The 20,288-nt window shown below is 49.5% G+C and overlaps 1 protein-coding gene across 2 annotated transcripts in view; it reads left to right on the forward strand.

The window, feature by feature from the left end:
• The window catches only part of MED27 (mediator complex subunit 27), a 397,023-nt gene extending 380,720 nt beyond the window's left edge, over positions 1 to 16,303 (forward strand). For both annotated transcript variants that reach the window (XM_077306392.1, XM_077306394.1), the window contains one exon: positions 16,138 to 16,303. In XM_077306392.1, coding sequence (XP_077162507.1) covers positions 16,138 to 16,288 — 151 coding nt within the window. In that variant the 3' untranslated portion in view covers positions 16,289 to 16,303. The remainder of the gene's footprint in view (positions 1 to 16,137) is intronic.
• The last annotated feature ends 3,985 nt before the right edge of the window (positions 16,304 to 20,288 follow it).

Here is a 20,288-nt window from a genome sequence, read left to right on the forward strand (position 1 = left end):
AGAGCTGGCACTCTGCTAGGTGGGTTCCCTCTACTGTCTGGAAGTAATTCCAGACTTTGAAGCCTTTGGACGACGCAGGCTGGCTTGCAGCCTGCGAAGTCCTCTGAGCTGCCTCCTGTGAGGAGCTCGGGCCGGACACACCGTGTCCTGAGGTGGGGACAGAAGGAGGTGAGAGAGGGGGAAGGGGTCGAGATGGCGGGGCAGGGGGTGCCACCTCCATCTCTCCCTCTTGCACCACCTCTTCCATCTCCTCCTGTCCCCCCCCCAACTGAAGCCTGCTGGATCCTGGAGGAGAAAGGGGAGTAGACTGGCTGTCTGCACCCCGAGGTGATGCCTGGGGACATGAAGGACAAGCCACTCATGTCCCCAAGGCTCGCCCCGAGGGAGAGATCAGGCCCTTGTGGACCCTCTTTATTGCACCACTCTGGCCAGAGGTCTTGGGTCGGCCATTGGTCGGTGTGGTGGAAGGTCGACCCAAGACAGGCCTCTTCTCAGGTGGGGGGAAGGACGCTTCCTTCCCCCTCTGACTCCCCTCCACCCCTCTAGTTTTCTGTTGGGCCTTTCCCCCAGGGCCCCTAGCCTGATCTTCCTTCTTCCCACTCATGTTCCCTTGGACAAACTTTTTCTACTAACTGTCTGTAATCTAAGAGACAGGGAAATTTGAGGCCCTACCACTAATTGTCCTAACACCTGTTTCTAAGGAAACCTCGAAACTTGTAAAACCCTCCCACCAGCTACCTGTTCAGTTTTTTTAGACCCTAAGCTGACCTAACTTCTATGGAGTTTTCCTGTTCTCTCTCTTGGATTTTTCTTAACTTAAGGAACCTGTCTGGGCCTAGCTAAGTTTAACTGGCCCTACCTAACCTACAGCAGGGAAAATTAGATGAAAACCTTTTTACACTTTTAAAGTGTTTTAAGCTACCTGAGTGTAACTAGCTAGAAGGAAGGCTGGAGCAGATTTGTGCACCAAGCCCCCACCTGATCTGCTAAGAAGAACCCCTAAACCTGTTGGCCTCTAAATCAATTCCTGTCTCTACCAGGAAAGCTGGCCTTCAATAAGGCACAGCCCCTGCTGGTTTAAAGTTTTTTAAACTGTTAAGAAAGTACTACTATTTTAACCTAAAACCCAAATCACTGTTCTCTTATAAAAATCCTATCTGGCTACTTAGTAAAGAAACTATCTATTCTAAAAAATTATTTGCACTTTATAATTTCTCCTAACAGTATGGATTTTACTGCCTATTTAAATGGTCACTAATTGGACACCCCAAGAAGAACGCAGCAATTCCCCCCAGTAAGGAAACAATCTATGAAACAAACACCAACCAGCTGCCAGCCAACCAGGGCACTCCCCCAAAGGTGGCAACCGAGCAAAAGTGGCCCTGCAAGGCCCAAACTGCCAAACCAAGCCTACCCTAGGCCAACCAAACAGTTTCTACAAACAAACAACCAGCAGCCAACTAGGGCACTCCCCCAAAGGTGGCTACCAAGAAAAACTTGCTCCGCAGGGCCCTAACCAAACAAGCTAACTCTACCTAGGCTAACCAAAGAAACAGCTTCAACAAACAAGCTGCAGCCACCCAGGGCACTCCCCCAAAGGTGGCTGGCAATCTAGAAAAACTGGCCCTGCAAGGCCCTGCTAAACCAACCTAACAAACACAACCCCCCCTAAACTGAAACTAGCCCCCCACCAAAAAACAACCAGTTGCCACCCAGGGCACGAAGCCCAAAGGTGGCAACTGAGGAAACCTGTGGAAAACAAAACAAAACAACCAAACAACCCACCAAAAAACAACCAGAAACAATGCAAAATACACACCCCAACTCCCATCCCCAAAATACTTTCACAAAAAACAAAATAGCAAACAGTTAACACAATAACAGCAAATACAATTCCCCAACCCCCCCCCCAGGCCCCCACCCACAGAAACCCAAAGGCAAAAAACTTTTGAAAAGAGGAGGGAGAGAGAGGAAGAAGAGGGAGGGAAAAAAGAGAAAGATAGGAAAGGAGAAGAAAAAGAAACCCTAAAACAAACTATTCGCTGTCTTCTCCAGCTATGTCCAGTTGTCCACAATCCAGGCCCGGTCCAGGAGTCCAGGCAGGCAGGCAGGCCGCTCTACCAAGCAGGGAGCTTAGGAGCAGCACAGCCAGCCAGCCAGCCAGAGAGCTCAAATGAGCTCCAGCAAGCAGCCCCTTGCTTTAAGTAGCCTCCTCCTGGGCAGGCTTAAAGCAAGGGGATTTAAAAAATAAAAACCCTTCTGTGAGTAGCCAGAATGCCTGAGCTGAAAAGCTACAGGCATTCTGGTTGGCCACTTACTCCCCCCCCCCACTGCCATTTTAGGCAGCAAAAAATAAAGATTAAAAAAAAAAGGCAGCCAGAGAGGCTTCAGGCAACGGCTGCCTGAAGTCTCCAACTCAGCTGAATCGCCAAATATCGGCGATTAGGACCGCTAGAGGGAGCCAGAGGGCCGATTCGGACCGTTTCTGGCTCAGAATCAGCCCCGATTCAGGCGATTCGGGCGTTTCTGAACCCGAATCGCCCATCCCTAGGTAGGGCATTGTAACGAAAGAGGGTGAAAGATCTCCTGTGCTCAGGGTTTACAACTTTGGCTAGGTATGGCATCAAGGTGTTCCTGATTAAAATATATTTCCTAAAAAGAGGAACCAGGATATTGTTGAGGTCATGTTGCCTCTCTACTTCTATCACCCTTGTATTAACAAGATTTATACCCTTGGTCAGAATCCGTTGAAGTAAGAGTCCATAGTAGCACAGATTTTTAGTGAGTGCAGTTTTCCAAGATGCTACAAAAGAGTCTGTTACAATTAAACCTGCTGTTGTAAAAGCAATTTTAGCCAGAATATGAAGGTAGATATAAAGGTAGTTATCCCTGGAAACAAATGGGATCTTGCACCCGGAGTCTGACCCACCCAGCCAGCTGCTAGATAGGCTGGGAGGAGGAGGGGAGGGTTGGGAGGTAACATAGATAGTGGGTTGGGAGGGTTAGGGTGGGTTAGTGCAGCTGGGGTTGGTCAGGGTGACCACCTGCCCCCTTGATACCTGCCCCATTGGCTCCTTAAAGGAGGGGGCCAGGAGATAGGAGGCCAACTCAGGGACATCGTCAATTTCTTCCTGGAGTCCGGGGAGTTCCCTGAGCGGCTCAAGGAGGTGGTGGTTCGCCCTCTCTAAAAAAATCTACGCTGGACCCACGGGACCCTGCCAGCTACCACCCAGTGTCGCATTTAGCATTCTTAGGGAAGGTGCTGGAGAAGGCTGCGGCGGATCAGCTCCTAGCTTTCTTGGAGGAAACTTCGGCACTCGATCCATATCAGTCTGGCTTCCGTCCTGGCCACGGGGTGGAGTCGGTGTTGGTCGCCCTATTGGATGATCTCTGTCGCCAGCTGGATAGAGGCAGGTCAGCCATATTGGTTCTTCTGGACCTATCGGCGGCCTTTGACATTGTGGATCATGACTTGTAGGTCTACCGCCTCGCCGGCACGGGGGTAGGAAGCATAGCCTTGCGCTGGATACGCTCCTTTCTCCAGAACCGGACCCTGAGGGTAGCAGTGGGGGAGGAGTTCTCAAGCCCTTATAGACTCCCTTGTGGGTTCCACAGGGCGTGGTTCTCTCCCCTGCATTGTTTAACATCTTCATGCGCCCTCTGGCACAGCTGGTGCAAAGTTATGGACTGAGTTGCCATCAGTATGCTGATGACGCCCAGCTCTATCTCCTTATGGACGGCCGTCCGGATTCCCCCCCCCCCGGAACCATTTGCCAGATGTTTGGAAGCAGTGACTGAATGGTTTGAGCAGAGTTGCCTGAAACTCAACCCCTCCAAGACGTTGGTCCTGTGGCTGGGAAGGAGGGGCCAGGATCAGGAAGCGCATTTACCCACCTTGGCAGGAGTGCAACTTACCATCGCGCCTCAAGCCAGGAATTTGGGGGTGATCATTGATGCCTCCCTGATTAAGGAGGCACTGGTCAAAAGAGAAGCGGGCCAGGCATTTTTCCATCTTCGCCAGGCCCGGCTACTAGCACCCTACCTGTCCCCCGAACATTTGGCCACAGTGATCTACGCGATGGTTACCTCCAGAATCGATTACTGTAACTCACTCTACGTGGGCCTACCCTTGTCCTTAATCCGGAAACTTCAGCAAGTGCAGAATGCAGCTGCCAGGGTCCTCACTGGGACACCTTGGAGGACCCACATCCAGCCTGTGCTGAGGCAGCTGCATTGGTTGCCCATTGCTGCCCGGATTCAGTTCAAGGTGTTGGTTTTAACCTTCAAGGCTATACGCGGGTTGGGCCCCACATACCTGCAGGACCGCCTACTGCCCTATGTTCCCCGCAGGGCCTTACGCTCTGTGGGGGAAAACCTATTGGTTGTTCCCGGCCCCAGGGAAGCACGCCTAGCCTCGAACAGGGCCAGGGCCTTTTTGGTCCTGGCCCCTATCTGGTAGAATGAGCTCTTGGGTGAGCTGCAGGCCCTGTGGGATTTGACATCTTTCCACAGGGCCTGCAAAATGGAGCCCTTCCACCGGGTTTATGGTTGAGGCTAGGACCAGCGGAGGAGATCGGCTGCCCCCCTGGAGAAAGGAGGTTGTGGGCCTGTGGACATCATGCCGCCCCATGCTCTCAACGCCTCTAGTTGGGATGGGGAAGTAGGTTGGGAGATTATCCACCATGTTATGGGTTTTTTAAAGTCTTTTAAAGGGGGTTTTAATGGGGTTTTAAGACTGTTACCCGCCACGAGCCCATTGGGGAGTGGCGGGATACAAACCAAATAAATAAACAAATAAATAAATAAACAAATAAATAAACATACAAATAAATATAAATATAAATATATATATAAATATAACTGAACATTGACCATTTCCTTCTTGATCCTAACTGCTGCATTTGAAATATCGCCATATTTAGAAGGTCCCACTTAGGTGAAACATCTGTAGGAATTTCCAAGCAGGTTATTCTAATAGAGAAATGTTTCAGGTGGGTTTCACCAGGTTTTATTCTTAGCCTCACTGTAAGAGAAAGACAACCATCTCTAACTTGATTGCCCATTCACATTATAAATATAGCTGTTTGTGATTATCAGTAGAGATTTTGTTGAAATTGCAATCAGCAAGTAGTTACTGACCTGGAGCCAGACATCCTGGAATGTGAAGTCAAATGGGCCTTAGGAAGTCTGAGCAACAATAAAGCTAATGGTGGTGACAGCATTCCAGTTGAACTATTCAAAATCTTAAAAGACAATGCAGTAAAAGTGCTACACTCAATATGCCAGCAAATTTGGAAAACTCAGCAATGGCCACAGGATTGGAAAAGGTCAGTTTACATTGCCTATATCGTTGTACTTGTAGTTTAAACCCATTACTGCGTGTCCTTTCCTCTGCACCCAATGGGAACAGCAGCCTGCCCTCCTCCAAACAGGGGCATCACATCAGAATCACAAGATGTCATAGTCCCATTGTATACGGCACTGGTCAGACCACACCTGGAGTAATGTGTGCACTTCTGGAGGCCTCACTTCAAGAAGGATGTAGATAAAATTGAAAGGGTACAGAGGAGAGCGACGAGGATGATCTGGGAACAAGGGACCAAGCCCTATGAAAATAGGTTGAGGGACTTGGGAATGTTCAGCCTGGAGAAAAGGAGGTTGAGAGGGGACATGATAGCCCTCTTTAAGTATTTGAAAGGTTGTCATTTGGAGGAGGGCAGGATGCTGTTCCCATTGGCTGCAGAGGAAAAGACGCGCAGTAATGGGTTTAAACTACAAGTACAACGATATGCTGTCTGAAGCTGTCTGCCCATGAGGCTGAAAGTTCAATCCCAGCAGCCGGCTCATGGTTGACTCAGCCTTCCATCCTTCCGAGGTCAGTGAAATGAGTACCCAACTTGCTGGGGTATAAACGGTAATGACTGGGGAAGGCACTGGCAAACCACCCTGTATTGAGTCTGCCATGAAAATGCTAGAGTATTTGAAAGGTTGTCATTTGGTTTTCATTTGGAGGAGGGCAGGATGCTGTTCCCATTGGCTGCAGAGGAAAGGACATGCAGTAATCGGTTTAAACTACAAGTACAACGATATAGGCTGGATAGCAGGAAAAAAATTTTCACAGTCAGAGTAGTTCAGCAGTGGAATAGGCTGCTTAAGGAGGTGGTGAACACCCCCTCACTGGCAGTCTTCAAGCAAAGGTTGGATGCACACTTTTCTTGGATGCTTTAGGATGCTTAGGGCTGATCCTGCATCGAGCAGGGGGTTGGACTAGATGGCCTGTATGGCCCCTTCCAACTCTATGATTATATGATTCTATGGACAAAATTAAGAAAGGAGTTTGGCAAGGCTGTATACTGTCGCTTTGCCTATTTAACTTATATTCGGAGCATATCATGAGAAAGGCGGGATTAGAGGAGTCACAAATTGGTATCAAGATTGCAGGGAGAAATATCAACAACCTCAGATATGCAGATGATACCACTCTAATGGCAGAAAGTGAAGAGGAACTAAAGAGCCTGTTGATGCGGGTGAAGGGGGAGAGTGCATAAGTTGGCTTGAAACTCAACATCAAGAAAACAAAGATCATGGCATCCGGCCCTCTCAATTCCTGGCAAATAGATAGGGATAAAATGGAGATAGTGATAGATTTTATTTTCCTGGGCTCCAAGATCACTGCAGATGGGGACTGCAGCAAAGAAATTAAAAGACGCTTGCTCCTGGGGAGGAAAGCTATGGCAAATCTAGACAGCATCCTAAAAAGCAAAGACATCACCCTGCCAACAAAAGTGCATTTAGTCAAGGCTATGGTATTCCCAGTTGCAATGTATGGCTGCGAAAGTTGGACCATAAGGAAGGCTGAGCGTCAAAGAATTGAGGCTTTTGAACTCTGGTGCTGGAGAAGACTCCTGCGAGTACCTTGGACTGCAAGGAGAACAAACCAGTCAGTCCTAGAGGAGATCAGCCCTGACTGCTCCTTAGAAGGCCAGATCCTGAAGATGAAACTCAAATACTTTGGCTACCTCATGAGAAGGAAGGACTCCCTGGAGAAGAGCCTAATGCTGGGAGCAATTGAGGGCAAGAGAAGAAAGGGACAACAGAGAATGAGGTGGGTGGATGGAGTCACTGAAGCAATAGGTGCAAACTTAAATGGACTCCGGGGAATGGTAGAGGACAGGGAGGCCTAGAGGATCATTCTCCATGGGATTGCGATGGGTCAGACACGACTTCGCACCTAACAACAACAACAACAAAGTAATTTGGTGAAGTCAGGTATGAAGAGCTGTTGTTAAGCCATTTAAGCAGCTGAGCTTGTACCTGTGTGCTCACTAGTGGTAAAAGGGGTCATTGCTGAGGTTGCAGGAAATTCTGAGCAGTGCTCTCTGGAAATTCCTTTGTTTAAGGTGGGTTCCTGCCCAGTTCCTGAAAAGAAGCTCAATGAGCTTTGCTAAAGCAAATGAGTAGCATCCTCCATTAGGCTTTCAGCACTCTCCTTACGCTGATGTGTGGGATATAGTCCTGCCTGCAGCCCAGCCATTGATGCTTACAATGTACTGATTTTGTAACTGTTCTTTAAGCTTTGTACTCTTTTTCGGTCAGGAGACTGAATATGATTATAGTTGTTGCTATATGCAAAGTCATGCCGGACCCATCGTGACCCCGTGGACAATGATCCTCCAGGCCTTCCTGTCCTCTACCATCCTCCAGAGTCCATTTAAGTTCTCACCGACTGCTTCAGTGTCATGAACCCCGATTAATGCCCCGTCCTTTACTGTGGTCTTCCCGAGGCCAAGCATTATAAAACTATAAATCCTTTCCTGGTTCCTGGCCTCCTCTGCATTCCAGTGAAGTTCCCAGTGGGGCCCTGCCATCTTATTTATTTATTTATTTATTTATTTATTTGTTTGTTTGTTTGTTTGTTTGTTTATATTTTATTTTTGGGGGGTTTATGTAAGCCCAAATTTTGCAACAAGAAGCTGATAATCTAAACCACAATCAGCTCCTGGTCTTGTTTCTACTGACAGTACAGAACTTCTCCATCTTTGGCTGCAGAGCACATAGTCAATCTGATTTCTGTGTTGACCGTCTGGTGATGTCCATGTGTCGAGTCGTCTCTTGGGTTGTTGGAAAAGAGAATCATAGAATCATAGAACCATAGAGTTGGAAGGGACCTCATGGGTCATCGAGTCCAACCCCCTTCATTATTTGCCTTTTTAGACACTGTCACTCTGCTGACATGTTCACTGTATGGTCTACTAAGACTTCTAGATCCTTTTCGCACATGCTACTGCGAAGACAAGTCTCCCCCATCCTATATTGGTGTATTTGGTTTTTCCTACCTAAATGAAGAACTTTACATTTGTCCCTATTGAACTTCCTTTTATTCAGTTTAGCTCACTTCTCAAGCCTATCAAGATCATCCTGTATTCTGTTGCTCTCTTCAGTTGTGTTTGTTACCCCTCCCAGTTTAGTATCATCTGCAAATTTAATAAGCATCCCCTCTAATCCCTCATCCAAATCATCTTTTCCCTCTTAATAAAACAGTAAGGGGTGTTGGGGTGGGCTCAGTCCGTGATGAGGAAGGGCAACAATTGGTCCAATGGCCCTGGACTGACAAGCGGAGGGGCCAGTCGGAAGGCGCGAACCACCTTCCGATTGGCCGCCTCACCAGGACAGACCAAAATTCCATCCAGCCAGGGGCAATCTGGAGAAATGGCTGCCAGTCTGCTCCTGACCACCAAAGGGAGGGGAGGTCAGTAGGGCTGCCAAGGTGGAGGAGAACAGAGGCTGCGCCAGCCCTTTTCACCCCAAGGCTGCCCTAACTGTCATGTCCAACTGCAAATGGCCTCAGAACCCTGACAGAGCCGGCAGGAGGCTGCAGAGTGCGCTCCCTCCCCTCCCTCCCTCCCTTCAGGCCTGCTGCGAAGGAGCCTCTGACAGGCCCTGACTGAGGGGAGGAGGCCTTTCCAAGAGCAACGAAGGGGAGCCTTAGGGGCCTTCCTTTTGAGGGGGGGGACTTTCCCCTTCTGCCAAACAGTTGCCTGACAGGGAAGCCACAGAAAAGCCCCTTCTCACTTAAAATACTGCTCTGCCCGGAGGTTAGACACAGACAAGCCATGTGTATTTCTTCTTTGCAACTCTCTGCAGATTTGAGGCCTCTTCCCACTGCCAAGCTCTAGCACCCCTAGTTTATAAATATGTTGAACAACACTGGCCCCAGGACAGATCCTTGGGGTACTCCACTTGTCACTCTTTTCCAAGAAGATGCTGAACCATTAACAAGTACCCTCTGGGTACGATTTCTCAACCAGTTATTGATCCACCTGACAGAATTAGGATCCATATTGCATTTTACCAGCTTGTGAACAAGAATATCAAGTGGAACCTTATCAAAGGCTTTACTGAAATCCAGATAAACTATATCCACGGAATCCCCCTGATCCAGCAAGGTAGTCATTTTCTCGAAAAAAGTTTGGTCTGACATGACTTGTTCTTGCGAAAACTGTGCTGAGTCTCAGAAATCATGGCTCTCAGTTCCAGCTGCTTGAGGACTGAGTGATTATTTGTTACAAAATTTTGCCAGCTGCAGATGTCAAGCTGACGGGTCGATAATTACCTGGATCCTCCTTTTTCCCTTTCTTGAAGATGGGGACAATATTTGCCCGCCTCCAATCATGTGGTACCTCATCTGTTCTCCAAGAAGTGTCAAAAATGATGGACAGAGGTTCAGAGATGACATCTGCAAGTTCTTTTAATATTCTTGGATGCAGTTCATCTGGCCCAGAAGACTTTGTTTCATTTAAAGAAGCGAGGTATTTGTGGACTGCTCCAACAGTGATCCTAGGCCACCATTCCCATCCCCTGATTTGTTTGCTATGACCATTGTATTCTCTTGACAAAATTCTACCAGCCTGTGCCCTGCTTCATTTTGTACTCCAAGGCCAAACTTGCCTATTATCCCGGTTATCTTTTGACTTCCTACTTTAGCATTCCAATCCCCCATGATGATAAGCACATCATTTTTTGGTGTTGCTTCTAGAAGGTGTTGTAGGCCTTCATAAAGAACTGGTCTACTTCATCCTTTTCAGCAGCAGTGGTTGGGGCATAGACCTGGATTACTGTGATGTTGAATGGTTTGCCTTGGATTCGAACTGAGATCATTTTGTCATTTTGGGGATTGTATCCCAAGACTGCTTTTCCTACTCTCTTATTGATTATGAAGGCTACTCCATTTCTTCTGCGAGATTCTTGTCCACGTTAAATTCACCCATTCCTGTCCATTTGAGTTCACTGATTCCTAAAATGTCGGTGTTCAGTCTTCTCATCTCTTGTTTGACCGTGTCCAGGTTGCCTTGATTCATGGATCTGACGTTCCAGGTACCTATGGAATAAAAATCTTTACAGCATCAGACTTTTTACCTCCAGTTCCATCCACAACTGAGCGTCCTTTTGGCTTTGGCCCAGTCGCTTCATTTATTATGGTGCTACTTGTACTAGCCATCTGCTCATCCCCAGTAACATATTGGACACCTTCTGACCTGAGGGGCTTATCTTCCAGTGTCATGTCGTTTTGCCTTTTGGAACTGTCCATAGAGTTTTCATGTCAGAGATACTAGAGTGGTTTACCATTTCCTTCTGCATTGGATCACCTTTTGTCAGAGCTATTTGCTATGACCTGTCCATCTTGGGTGGCCCTGCACGGCATAGCTCATAGCTTCACTGTGTCAGGATCAGTGCCTGCTCTCTGCCATGAATCTATATATTAGCCTGAGCCTCTCCATGTTTTCTTAGCCTTAGTTTTACCTTTCGCTTTTGGGTCTCTATGTAACCACGACCCTCTATATTTTTAGCTGTCTGCCTGAAATCGAAACCTGTCTGTTGTACTCTGCTATCATGATTTGCTTTGAACTATTTGTCTTTTGAACCAGCCAGCAAGGCCTGCTTTCTGTAACCAAAACAGTTATCTTGTCAGCGGGCGCCGGGCAGCCCAAGGACGTGTGAGAAGTAACACCTGGTGCTCTTATTGCACCTGGTGCTCTTCCCCCCTCCCTTGGGAACCTTTCAAGTTTTGGGCAGGAGAATTCTCTTGAAAAGGGTCTGCAAGTGTATCTTTGGGCAGATTTGACTTCGCTAGTTATGGTGTCTGAAGTAACTTCTCAATAAAGCTTTCTTATTACAGAAGTACATTGTGAGTTCTTCCAGCACTTGACATTAAGTCAAATCTCACAACACCTTTCTCCTGAAGCCATGCAGGAAGAAGGTTCTCTTTACAGCGCTCAGGAAGACGAGGGGGAGATGTACGCGAGTGACATCCAAGATGATTTCGTGGCATCAGGATCCCTCGGCCTGAGCGGGGCCTCCGGGATGGTGAAGGCCCTGACCGACTTCACCCCAGCGCACGCCGAGTTCTTGGAGCGGCACGTCACGGACCGCAAGCGGATGTCCAGATACAATCGGCCCACGGGTGATGAACTGTGGCCCGAGGGTCTGACCGGAGGGGTGCCAGACCGTGGGACGGTGGCGGCACTGGAAGTCCAGGAGCTTCAGGCTCAGATGAGCCGTGTGGGTGATTGGCTGCATTCGGTGTCTGGTGAATTGGGGCCAGATTCCCAGCGTGAGGCAAGGCGCCTCCTCCGGGAATTACAGGCAACCTCTGGATAACCTGGAGTGCGGCGATCCTCTGTGGCACACTCAACCCACAGAGACTACATGGTGGCGGCAGCAGGTCCCTCCGCTGGGACAGGAGCCGGAATCGGTGCCCACGGTACCCAAGGAGCGGCGCACCACTCCTCTTTGGAAGATGAGGGAGTGGCCGAGCAGGGTGCTGGGGCGGCGGGCGGAGGAGCGGAGCCGCCGGCGGGCGCCCCCGACGTAGGAGATGGAGGTGACGACGGAGCCGGTGGCGCCCAAGGCGCTAGAGATGGAGCCACGGCAGTTGGAGCTGTGGCGGCGGCTGCTGCTGTGGCGGCGGTGGCAGCAGTGGGTGCGGGAGCAGGAAGAGGAGCACATCCCAGAGACAGGGGAGCCCGGCAGCAACCACGAGGGGTGGCCCAAGACTGGGCAAATGCTCCAACAGGCAGGTTGCCTCTTCAGTTCCGGGCCGCAGAGATCCGCCGAGCCTACCGTTTCAAGACTGCATTCACTGGAGACCCTGCAGCGTTCCCTGGGTTCCTTGTGCATCTCCAAGCGTATATGATGGATGTGGGCTTCACCTTCCAAGATGACGCTGAATGCATTCGCTTTGTGGGAGACTGCATGGATGGGGAGGCGGCAAAGTGGTTCATCGATCTCTACCGCTACAACCCCAGGGCCGTGCGGAGCTATGACCGTTTCATAAGGGCAATGCGCCAAATGTGTGGATCTGTTCAAACGTGAGATGGCTGAGAGCAAACTCAAGGCAATTAAGCAAGGGTCACAGACGGTGGCCCAATACTCCTGGGAGTTCTGGAAACTGGTGGCGTCGGTCCCGGAATGGACCGAACCTCAGCGAGTGCAGGCTTTCCGGGAAGGCCTGACCAAAAGTTTGGCTCGGAAGTGTCTGCATCTAGACAACCCGAAGACCGTGATGGGATGGGTGCGCCTGGCTGGGGACGTCGAGCAGCATCTACTGTTGGCTGCGGGGCTGGGAGGTGGAAAAGGAAAGTCGGCCCTGAAGACCACACCCAAGAAGCCAGCACAGAAAGGGAAGGTAGATGCCATGGAACGGGCCTGTCGCCGCGAGAAGGGGCTGTGTTTGGGATGTGGCCAAGCCGGGCACTTCCTCGCGCAGTGCCCCACCAAAAAGGCAGCGGCGGCTGCAGGGAAAAGCTGTCCCGAAGGGAGCACTGGGGCAGCCACCCGCAGCACAACTGGTACCAAGAAAACTGTGCCCAAGAAAACCGTTCGATCCCTGTTGGCACCAGCAAGCGCCTCCGCTTCCACTTTGGATTCCAGCGACAGCGGCCCGATTGGTGAATCGAATTCGAGTGAGCAGTCAGGAAACGAAGGCGACCTGCTGTAAGAGCGTCCCAGGCAGGGGCAAACGATCGGTGAGTGATTCCCCTTTAGTCTTCCTCCCAGCAACCTTAACCGAACCAGATTCTGGGAAGCAAGTGGGGGTACACTGTATAGTGGACTCGGGCTGCACCAAAACCTTGGTGAGCCCAGTGGTGGCCGAAATTTTGGGGGTGGGTAGAGAGCCTTTGGAGAAGCCCTTACGCATCGCCCAGCTGGACGGGAAATGCGCCCGGGGGGGGGAGGCAATCGACCAAATGCTCCCCATAGAACTGGACATTGACAAACATTGGGAGCGAATCCAGCCGGTGGTGGCCCCCCACTTGGCTTTCCCGTGTGTTTTGGGACTAGACTGGTTACGGGAACATGACCCCACAGTAAAATGGAAGACGGGGTCTATGAAGTACTCGGACCCGGGCTGCAGGCGGCATCGGCGGCCCACGCTTGCAGCTGGGGCAGCCCCCATCACTGCTGCAGTGGCTGAGGTGAGGGCTAGCGATTTGCCAAAGGAATATCGGGGCTTTAGGGACGTTTTTGCCGAGACTGAGTGCGACCAACTGCCCCCCCATCGCAAGACTAATTGTGCAATTGAACTTAAGCCGGGGGAGCCACTCCCGAAAGCCAAACTGTATTCCATGAGCCCTAGAGAAATGCGAGAATTACGAGACTTTCTGGACAAGAATTTGGCGCGAGGGTTCATCAGACCTGCCACCTCCCCGTTAGCCGCGCCTGTTCTTTTTGTAAAGAAGAAGGACGGTTCCTTGCGCCTCTGCACGGACTACCGAGGTTTGAATGCGGTTTCCACGTGTAACGCCTACCCCTTGCCCCTGATCAAGGATTTGTTAGGACATTTGGGGAGGGCGAAAATTTTCACAAAGTTGGACTTGCGGGAGGCTTACTACAGAGTGCGTATCAAGAAAGGGCATGAGTATTAGAGTGCATTTAACACGCCCTTGGGCCAATTTGGGTACACCGCCATGCCGTTCGGCCTCGCCGGCGCTCTGGGCGTTTTCATGAATATGATTAATGAGATTATGCACGATTTATTGTACCAGGGGGTTCTGGTCTACATTGATGACATTTTAATGTATTCAGACAACCGTGCTGAACATGACTCTTTGGTTCAAGAGGTGCTGCGGAGGCTCCGCGAGCACCAATTGTTCGCCAAATTGTCCGAGTGCAAATTCCACCACGACTTGGTGGAGTTTCTTGGCTTCCGTGTTTCCAGTAAGGGAATTGAGATGGACCCGGGGAAGGTTAAAGACTTGTTGGCATGGGAACACCCCAAAACGCGCAAACAGCTCCAGAGCTTCTTGGGGTTCGCCAATTTTTACAGAACATTCATTCCCAACTTCGCCAGGGTGGCCCTTCCCCTAACTGACTTATTGAAAACCAAGGATAGGGAAAAAGCGGCGGCACGCCCTGGCGCCCCTTTGAACTGGACTCCGGTCTGCCAGGGCGCTTTCGATAAGTTGAAGGAATTGGTTACCTCTGAACCCATCCTGGCGCACGCAAACCCCTCAAAGCAATTCACGGTGCAAGTGGATTCCTCAGATATGGTCATGGGGGCAGTGATCCTACAAGAAGGGGGGGACGGCAAGTTGCACCCCATTGCTTACTTGTCAAAAAAGTTCTCTGGGCCTGTGAGGAATTGGGCGATTTGGGAAAAGGAGGCTGCGGCGGTTAAGTTGGCGCTGGCCACCTGGCGGCATTGGCTGGAGGGGGAGGTGCTCCCGTTCGTGGTTTGGACGGATCATAAGAACTTGCAAGCCCTCAAACAGCCACGCTCCCTTTCCTCCAAGCAAATGAGGTGGGCAGAGTTTTTCTCCCGGTTCAACTTTACTCTCAAGCATCTGCCGGGGAAAATGAACTTTTTGGTGGATGCGCTATCGCGCCTCCCCCAGTACAACAGTAAGCGTGACCCATTGGTGGACACGGTGTTCACGCCCTCCCAGTTGGGATTGGTAGCCATGATGCGCAGCAAGGCAAAGGGAGGGATCCTCGTCCCTGGGGGTTGGGTCCAGAAGGACGTCCTTTCTGACGAGGAGTTTCCAGCACTCCGCTCATCGCTGGAGGAAAAGGGGGGCCTGTTCCTGAGACACAATCGATTTTATGTCCCTAAGGGAACCAGGGGGGAGGTCTTGAAATTGTGCCACTATTCCAAGTTGGCAGGCCACTTTGGTTTCGTAAAAACCCTGCACCTCGTACGTCGGCATTACTGGTGGCCCTCTCTGCGGATGGATGTGGAGAAATACTTTCAGGGGTGCCCTGTTTATTTGACTTCCAAACCCATGGGGGAAAGAAAAAGGGTTTGCTACACCTGCTTCCTACACCGTGTTGCCCCTGGTCAGACATCACAATGGATTTTATTACGGACCTGCCCCTCAGTCAGGGGAAGAATGTGGTTTGGGTTGTGGTTGATGCTTTCTCCAAACAAGCCCACTTTGTGCCCTGTAGTGGGATGCCTTCAGTGGCAAAACTGGCATCCCTGTTTGTCACCCACATATACCGCCTGCATGGAATTCCTAGGAGACTGCTCTCGGATCGTGGCTCCCAGTTCGTTGCCAAGTTCTGGCGGGAGCTTCTGAGACTCCTGGGGATGGAGCAAGCACTCACTTCCGGGTACCATCCGGAGTCCAATGGCCAAACTGAAAGGGTGAATCAGATTCTGGAGCAATACCTCCTCTGCTTTGTAAACCATCAACAGAATGATTGGGTGTCTTTGCGTCCACTGGCCGAGTTCGCTTATAATAATGGGGTTCATGCTTCCACAGGGGTCTCCCCCTTTAAGGTGGTTTATGGCACGGACATTTTGGCTGTGCCCACTTGGGAACTGGCGTCCCCCGAGACCCCAGACGTCCAGAAATGGGCTGGGGAAATTTCCAAGGCCTGGCCCGCGATTGTGTCTTGTCTGGATGATACCAAGCAAGCTTATAAAGCAGATAAGAAATGGGCGGCCAACCCAGCTTGGGTGGTGGAGGATCAGGTCTACTTGTCCACAAAGAACCTGCGCTGCCGGCAACAGTCCCGCAAGTTGGGGGCTAAGTTCGTGGGGCCGTTTCGAATTACCAAATTGATAAATGATGTGACTGTGGAACTGGCTCTGCCTAAAACTTACTGGAATGTGCACCCTGTTTTTCATTCCAGCCTGCTGAAGCGTGCCCCTCTGCCTGATGCCTGGCATCCTCCCTGGTCGACACCTTTTCCTGTTTTCATCGATAAGGACACTCACTATGAAGTTGACAAAATTCTGAACTCCCGCTTGCACAAGGGTCACCTCCAATACTTGGTGGAGTGAAAAGACTTCCCCATGGGGGATAGGGAGTGGGTGGAGGTCACTAACATCAGAGATCCACGGCTTCTCCGCGCTTTCCATCGTGCTTTTCCATTGTGTCCTAAACCTGTGGATGTGGGATGAAGGGGGTGGGGTCTTTTTGGACCAGAGGAATGTCTGGATCATTGCCTGCTCTCTGCCATGAATCTATATATTAGCCTGAGCCTCTCCATGTTTTCTTAGCCTTAGTTTTACCTTTCGCTTTTGGGGTCTCTGTGTAACCTCGACCCATTATATTTAGCTGTCTGCCTGAAATCGAAACCTGTCTGTTGTACTCTGCTATCATGATTTGCTTTGAACTATTTGTCTTTTGAACCGGCCAGCAAGGCCTGCTTTCTGTAACCAAAACAGTTATCTTGTCAGCGGGCGCCGGGCAGCCCAAGGACGTGTGAGAAGTAACACTCCCTGGTTTATTGCACCTGGTGCTCTTCCCCCCTCCCTTGGGAACCTTTCAAGTTTTGGGCAGGAGAATTCTCTTGAAAAGGGTCTGCAAGTGTATCTTTGGGCAGATTTGACTTCGCTAGTTATGGTGTCTGATGTAACTTCTCAATAAAGCTTTCTTATTACAGAAGTACATTGTGAGCTCTTCCAGCACTTGACACACTGAGCTACACAAGGCCCTTTGTCATGACAAGGCAGCGATCCTTGAAGGGGATGAATATGATATGTATTTGTAAATAATCTTTCAAGTAAAGATTTCTCTTTTTTAAACCTCAAAGTGCTGTGAATCTGGATCTGTGCCTCAATCACAAAGGTAACTAATAACTGCATGCTTTCAAAATGCTCTGTTACTCTGCAGCTTTCTTTCTCTGTTGGGACTCGGGACCTAGCCAAGTCCAAACGTCCCAACAGATTTCCAAGTTGGAAATTGTCACTCTTCATGCAAGAGGCTCTGGGGGCGAAAGGGTCAAGGGTGTTTTCTCTCGCTGTGGTACAATTGGCAATGGGCCCCCCCCCTCTCATGGGATAGATGTTGAGCCTCTTTGGCCTTTGATTTTGCCTTCTGGTTCACCTTGCATGAGACCTCTCGTCTTCATTCTCTTACCTGGATTTGGAGCTACAGCAAATTAACCCTTTTGAAATTAATCTCTTCACAAAGCATTAAATATAACTACATGAATATGTCATGTAAGGTGTTTTTATTTTTGTCAATATAATTTCTTCCGCTTGTTTCCATTGGATTAATTATGCTTGTGGCGGACTGCCCGAACTGGCGGCGACAGGGCTTCAGGGCAAATCCCCAGTTATGCCCAGTGTGGCTGTCATCCTGGGCGCCACCAAGCCCTGGCCTGACCCAGGCCCTCAGAAGGCCTGCGCTAAGGGAAGGTGGATTCTTCCTCATTCCCGGAGCCGCTGTGGGCGCCAGCGAGGGCTAGGTCGGGCCAGCTGCGTTCATAATGGGAGGAGCTGGGTCTTTGGCACGCAAAACATTGGGGCTTTCCACATACGCTGGGGGATTCCCTCCCCTGTGCACATGCAGAAAGCTCCGGGGCATGCTGCGTCATGACATAATGGGTCCTGGAGTCAGATCCTCTTTGTAATTTATTTTAACAACATTTCCCCTCAACCGGAAAATGTGGAGGATTGGGGATACAATGTGAAACTTCTCTGCTCCAAAGCAAATGATTTTGTTTTAAAATTTAACCTGATAGTTTGAACACCCTCCAGCATCTCACATCCTGCATGCACGTTGCAAGTGGGAAGCCTATTTTTCTATTGACTTTCTGGCATTCTTTGATCCACTCATGGCCTTACGGCAGGTTGCTTCACCTTATTCTTTCCGAAAAGCACAAGAAGAAGCTACGGCCAACCCTTAGGGTGTCTTGACTTCTTGGTTGTATGCATTAACATCCTCGCATAGAACATCATGGGCTTCTATTCTCCTCCTCCTCGTTTCTCTGCTTGGTAGGCTATAAACCTGTGCTGCTAATCTCATGTTTGACACTTGTAATAGCAAAACAACTCATCCCCATGTAATGGGGCCCAAGGGGAGATATCCGTGCTGCTTCTCATAAGTTTAGGGAGTTATTTTTGCACACTGGGCTGGGCCAGGCATCCAAGCAAGGATCCATGCAGCCCTTTGAGAGATTTCCCTGGAAACCTATCCAAACTTCTCGGCTTCCTTTACCAGATGTTGAGATGTTACATCTCCTGATAGCACCCCGTGTCTTCAAAGCCAGTCTTGCCACAGGACTAAGCAATCAGAAATAGTGATACGGCTTTATTGATTCAAGCAGCACCCCCCACCCAAGAACAAAATCCATGCAACACCTTTCATCGGACCAAACAAATTAGTACTAAGCATTGCAAGCTTTTGAGCCCAAAGGGACACTTCATCGGGCTTGATGCTACTCTCAGGCCAACGTTTGAGAACGTTCTGTGAATTTGGCATCAAGCTCGAGCCCAATTCTAGAGCATTGAGCACAGAGCAGGTCCCAAAATAGCTAAATGACATTTTACAATCCTTAAATGTCAATTTGCCTTGTGGATAAGATTTTTCCCCCTGAAGGATAATATGAAAGGAAGGGATTGCATACCCAAGGGCAACCTTGGAGTTGGGGCAAAGTGAAACAATCCTGCAACTTCCTCCAGGTAGGGGTTTTCCGAGGGGCAATGAGGCGGTTTGACAGTCAGACTGACTTCCCATGTTGAAGCCTCGGCAGAGGAGGGAAAGGAAGAGACTTTTGCAATTGCCACCATTCTAGAAACCCCTTGTCCGATCCAGCTCTGGGTTCCTTTGTCCGCTGAGAGAGAGAGAGAGAGAGAGAGAGAGAGAGAGAGAGAGAGAGAGAGAGAGAGAGAGAGAAATCTGTGTTGACAAAATGGGTGGTATTGAAGGTTCACCTCCCTGCTGCTTTGAACAAACAAACAAAAAAAGACATTTAACAAATCCCCAGCACCAAAAACAAAGAGGTCAAGCTTGAAAAGGGGGAAAGAGGGGGAAAGAGGGAAAACACAAATCAAACCCATCAGGGCTGGCTTCAAGACAAGAGGAAGTGCTTCGGGATGGGAAATAATGGCCTGACGTTGGTCTCATTATCTAAAAGACACAGATGAGGCTCAGAGACTGTCTGCGAGGCCAGGGTTACTGTGCCACCTAATGGAACCGGGAGGGCACAGAGCTATTCCCTTCCGAGCTTGGAGATGGACGATAGCGTGTTGTCAGAGAGTAAGCAGAGGAATAGCAGCTCGTGATATAGAAGCGCATCATACTTTTTGCCTCTTGTTTTTAATTCTCCTGGTGTATTCCGGACTATTTGAAAAACGCACAGGGCCTCATGGAGCAGAGAGGAGCAGGTCTGCAGAAATGTGCACATGCACCACGGAAAGTGATGCCCACCCCTTAGAGTGTATTGAGTTCTTGGTCACATGGGATGCTGACCGAGGCCTGAAAGAGCCTCTCTGGGCCGATGCTCCCCTCTCCCCAACTGATGAAGGATTCTCAGGAACTCAAAAGCTTCCACACCCACATTTATTTTGACTGTTCTTTGTGCACTGACCTAGCCCAGGGTCACCCGATCTTAGCATATCTTGGCTGCTAAGCAGGGTCAATATCTGCATGGGAAAGCTCCAAAGAAAGCCAGGAGACATGAGGCAGAGGCAAACATGATTCAGTTTACTTACAGAGGGAAAAGTGGCCCAATCTAAAGCTTGACACGAAACACGTTGAGGTTTCCCATATATTAAAGATAAAAATTTTTTAGATAGATAGATAGATAGATAGATAGATAGATAGATAGATAGATAGATAGATAGATAAATAAATAAATAAATAAATAAATAAATAAATAAATAAATAAATAAAAGATTCTTTCCCTACAAGCACCAATTATTTTTTTCTATTTTCTTTGTTGGATACATGTGGATACTTGTGGCCCTTTCCTTCTTCCACTGTACACTATACCCAGACTGTACAAAAACCGGATAATGGGTCTTGTTGTTGTTGTTGTTGTTGCCGTCAGCC

The sequence above is a fragment of the Paroedura picta genome, chromosome 12 (assembly GCF_049243985.1).
Source record: "Paroedura picta isolate Pp20150507F chromosome 12, Ppicta_v3.0, whole genome shotgun sequence".
In the NCBI taxonomy this organism is placed as follows: domain Eukaryota; kingdom Metazoa; phylum Chordata; class Lepidosauria; order Squamata; family Gekkonidae; genus Paroedura; species Paroedura picta.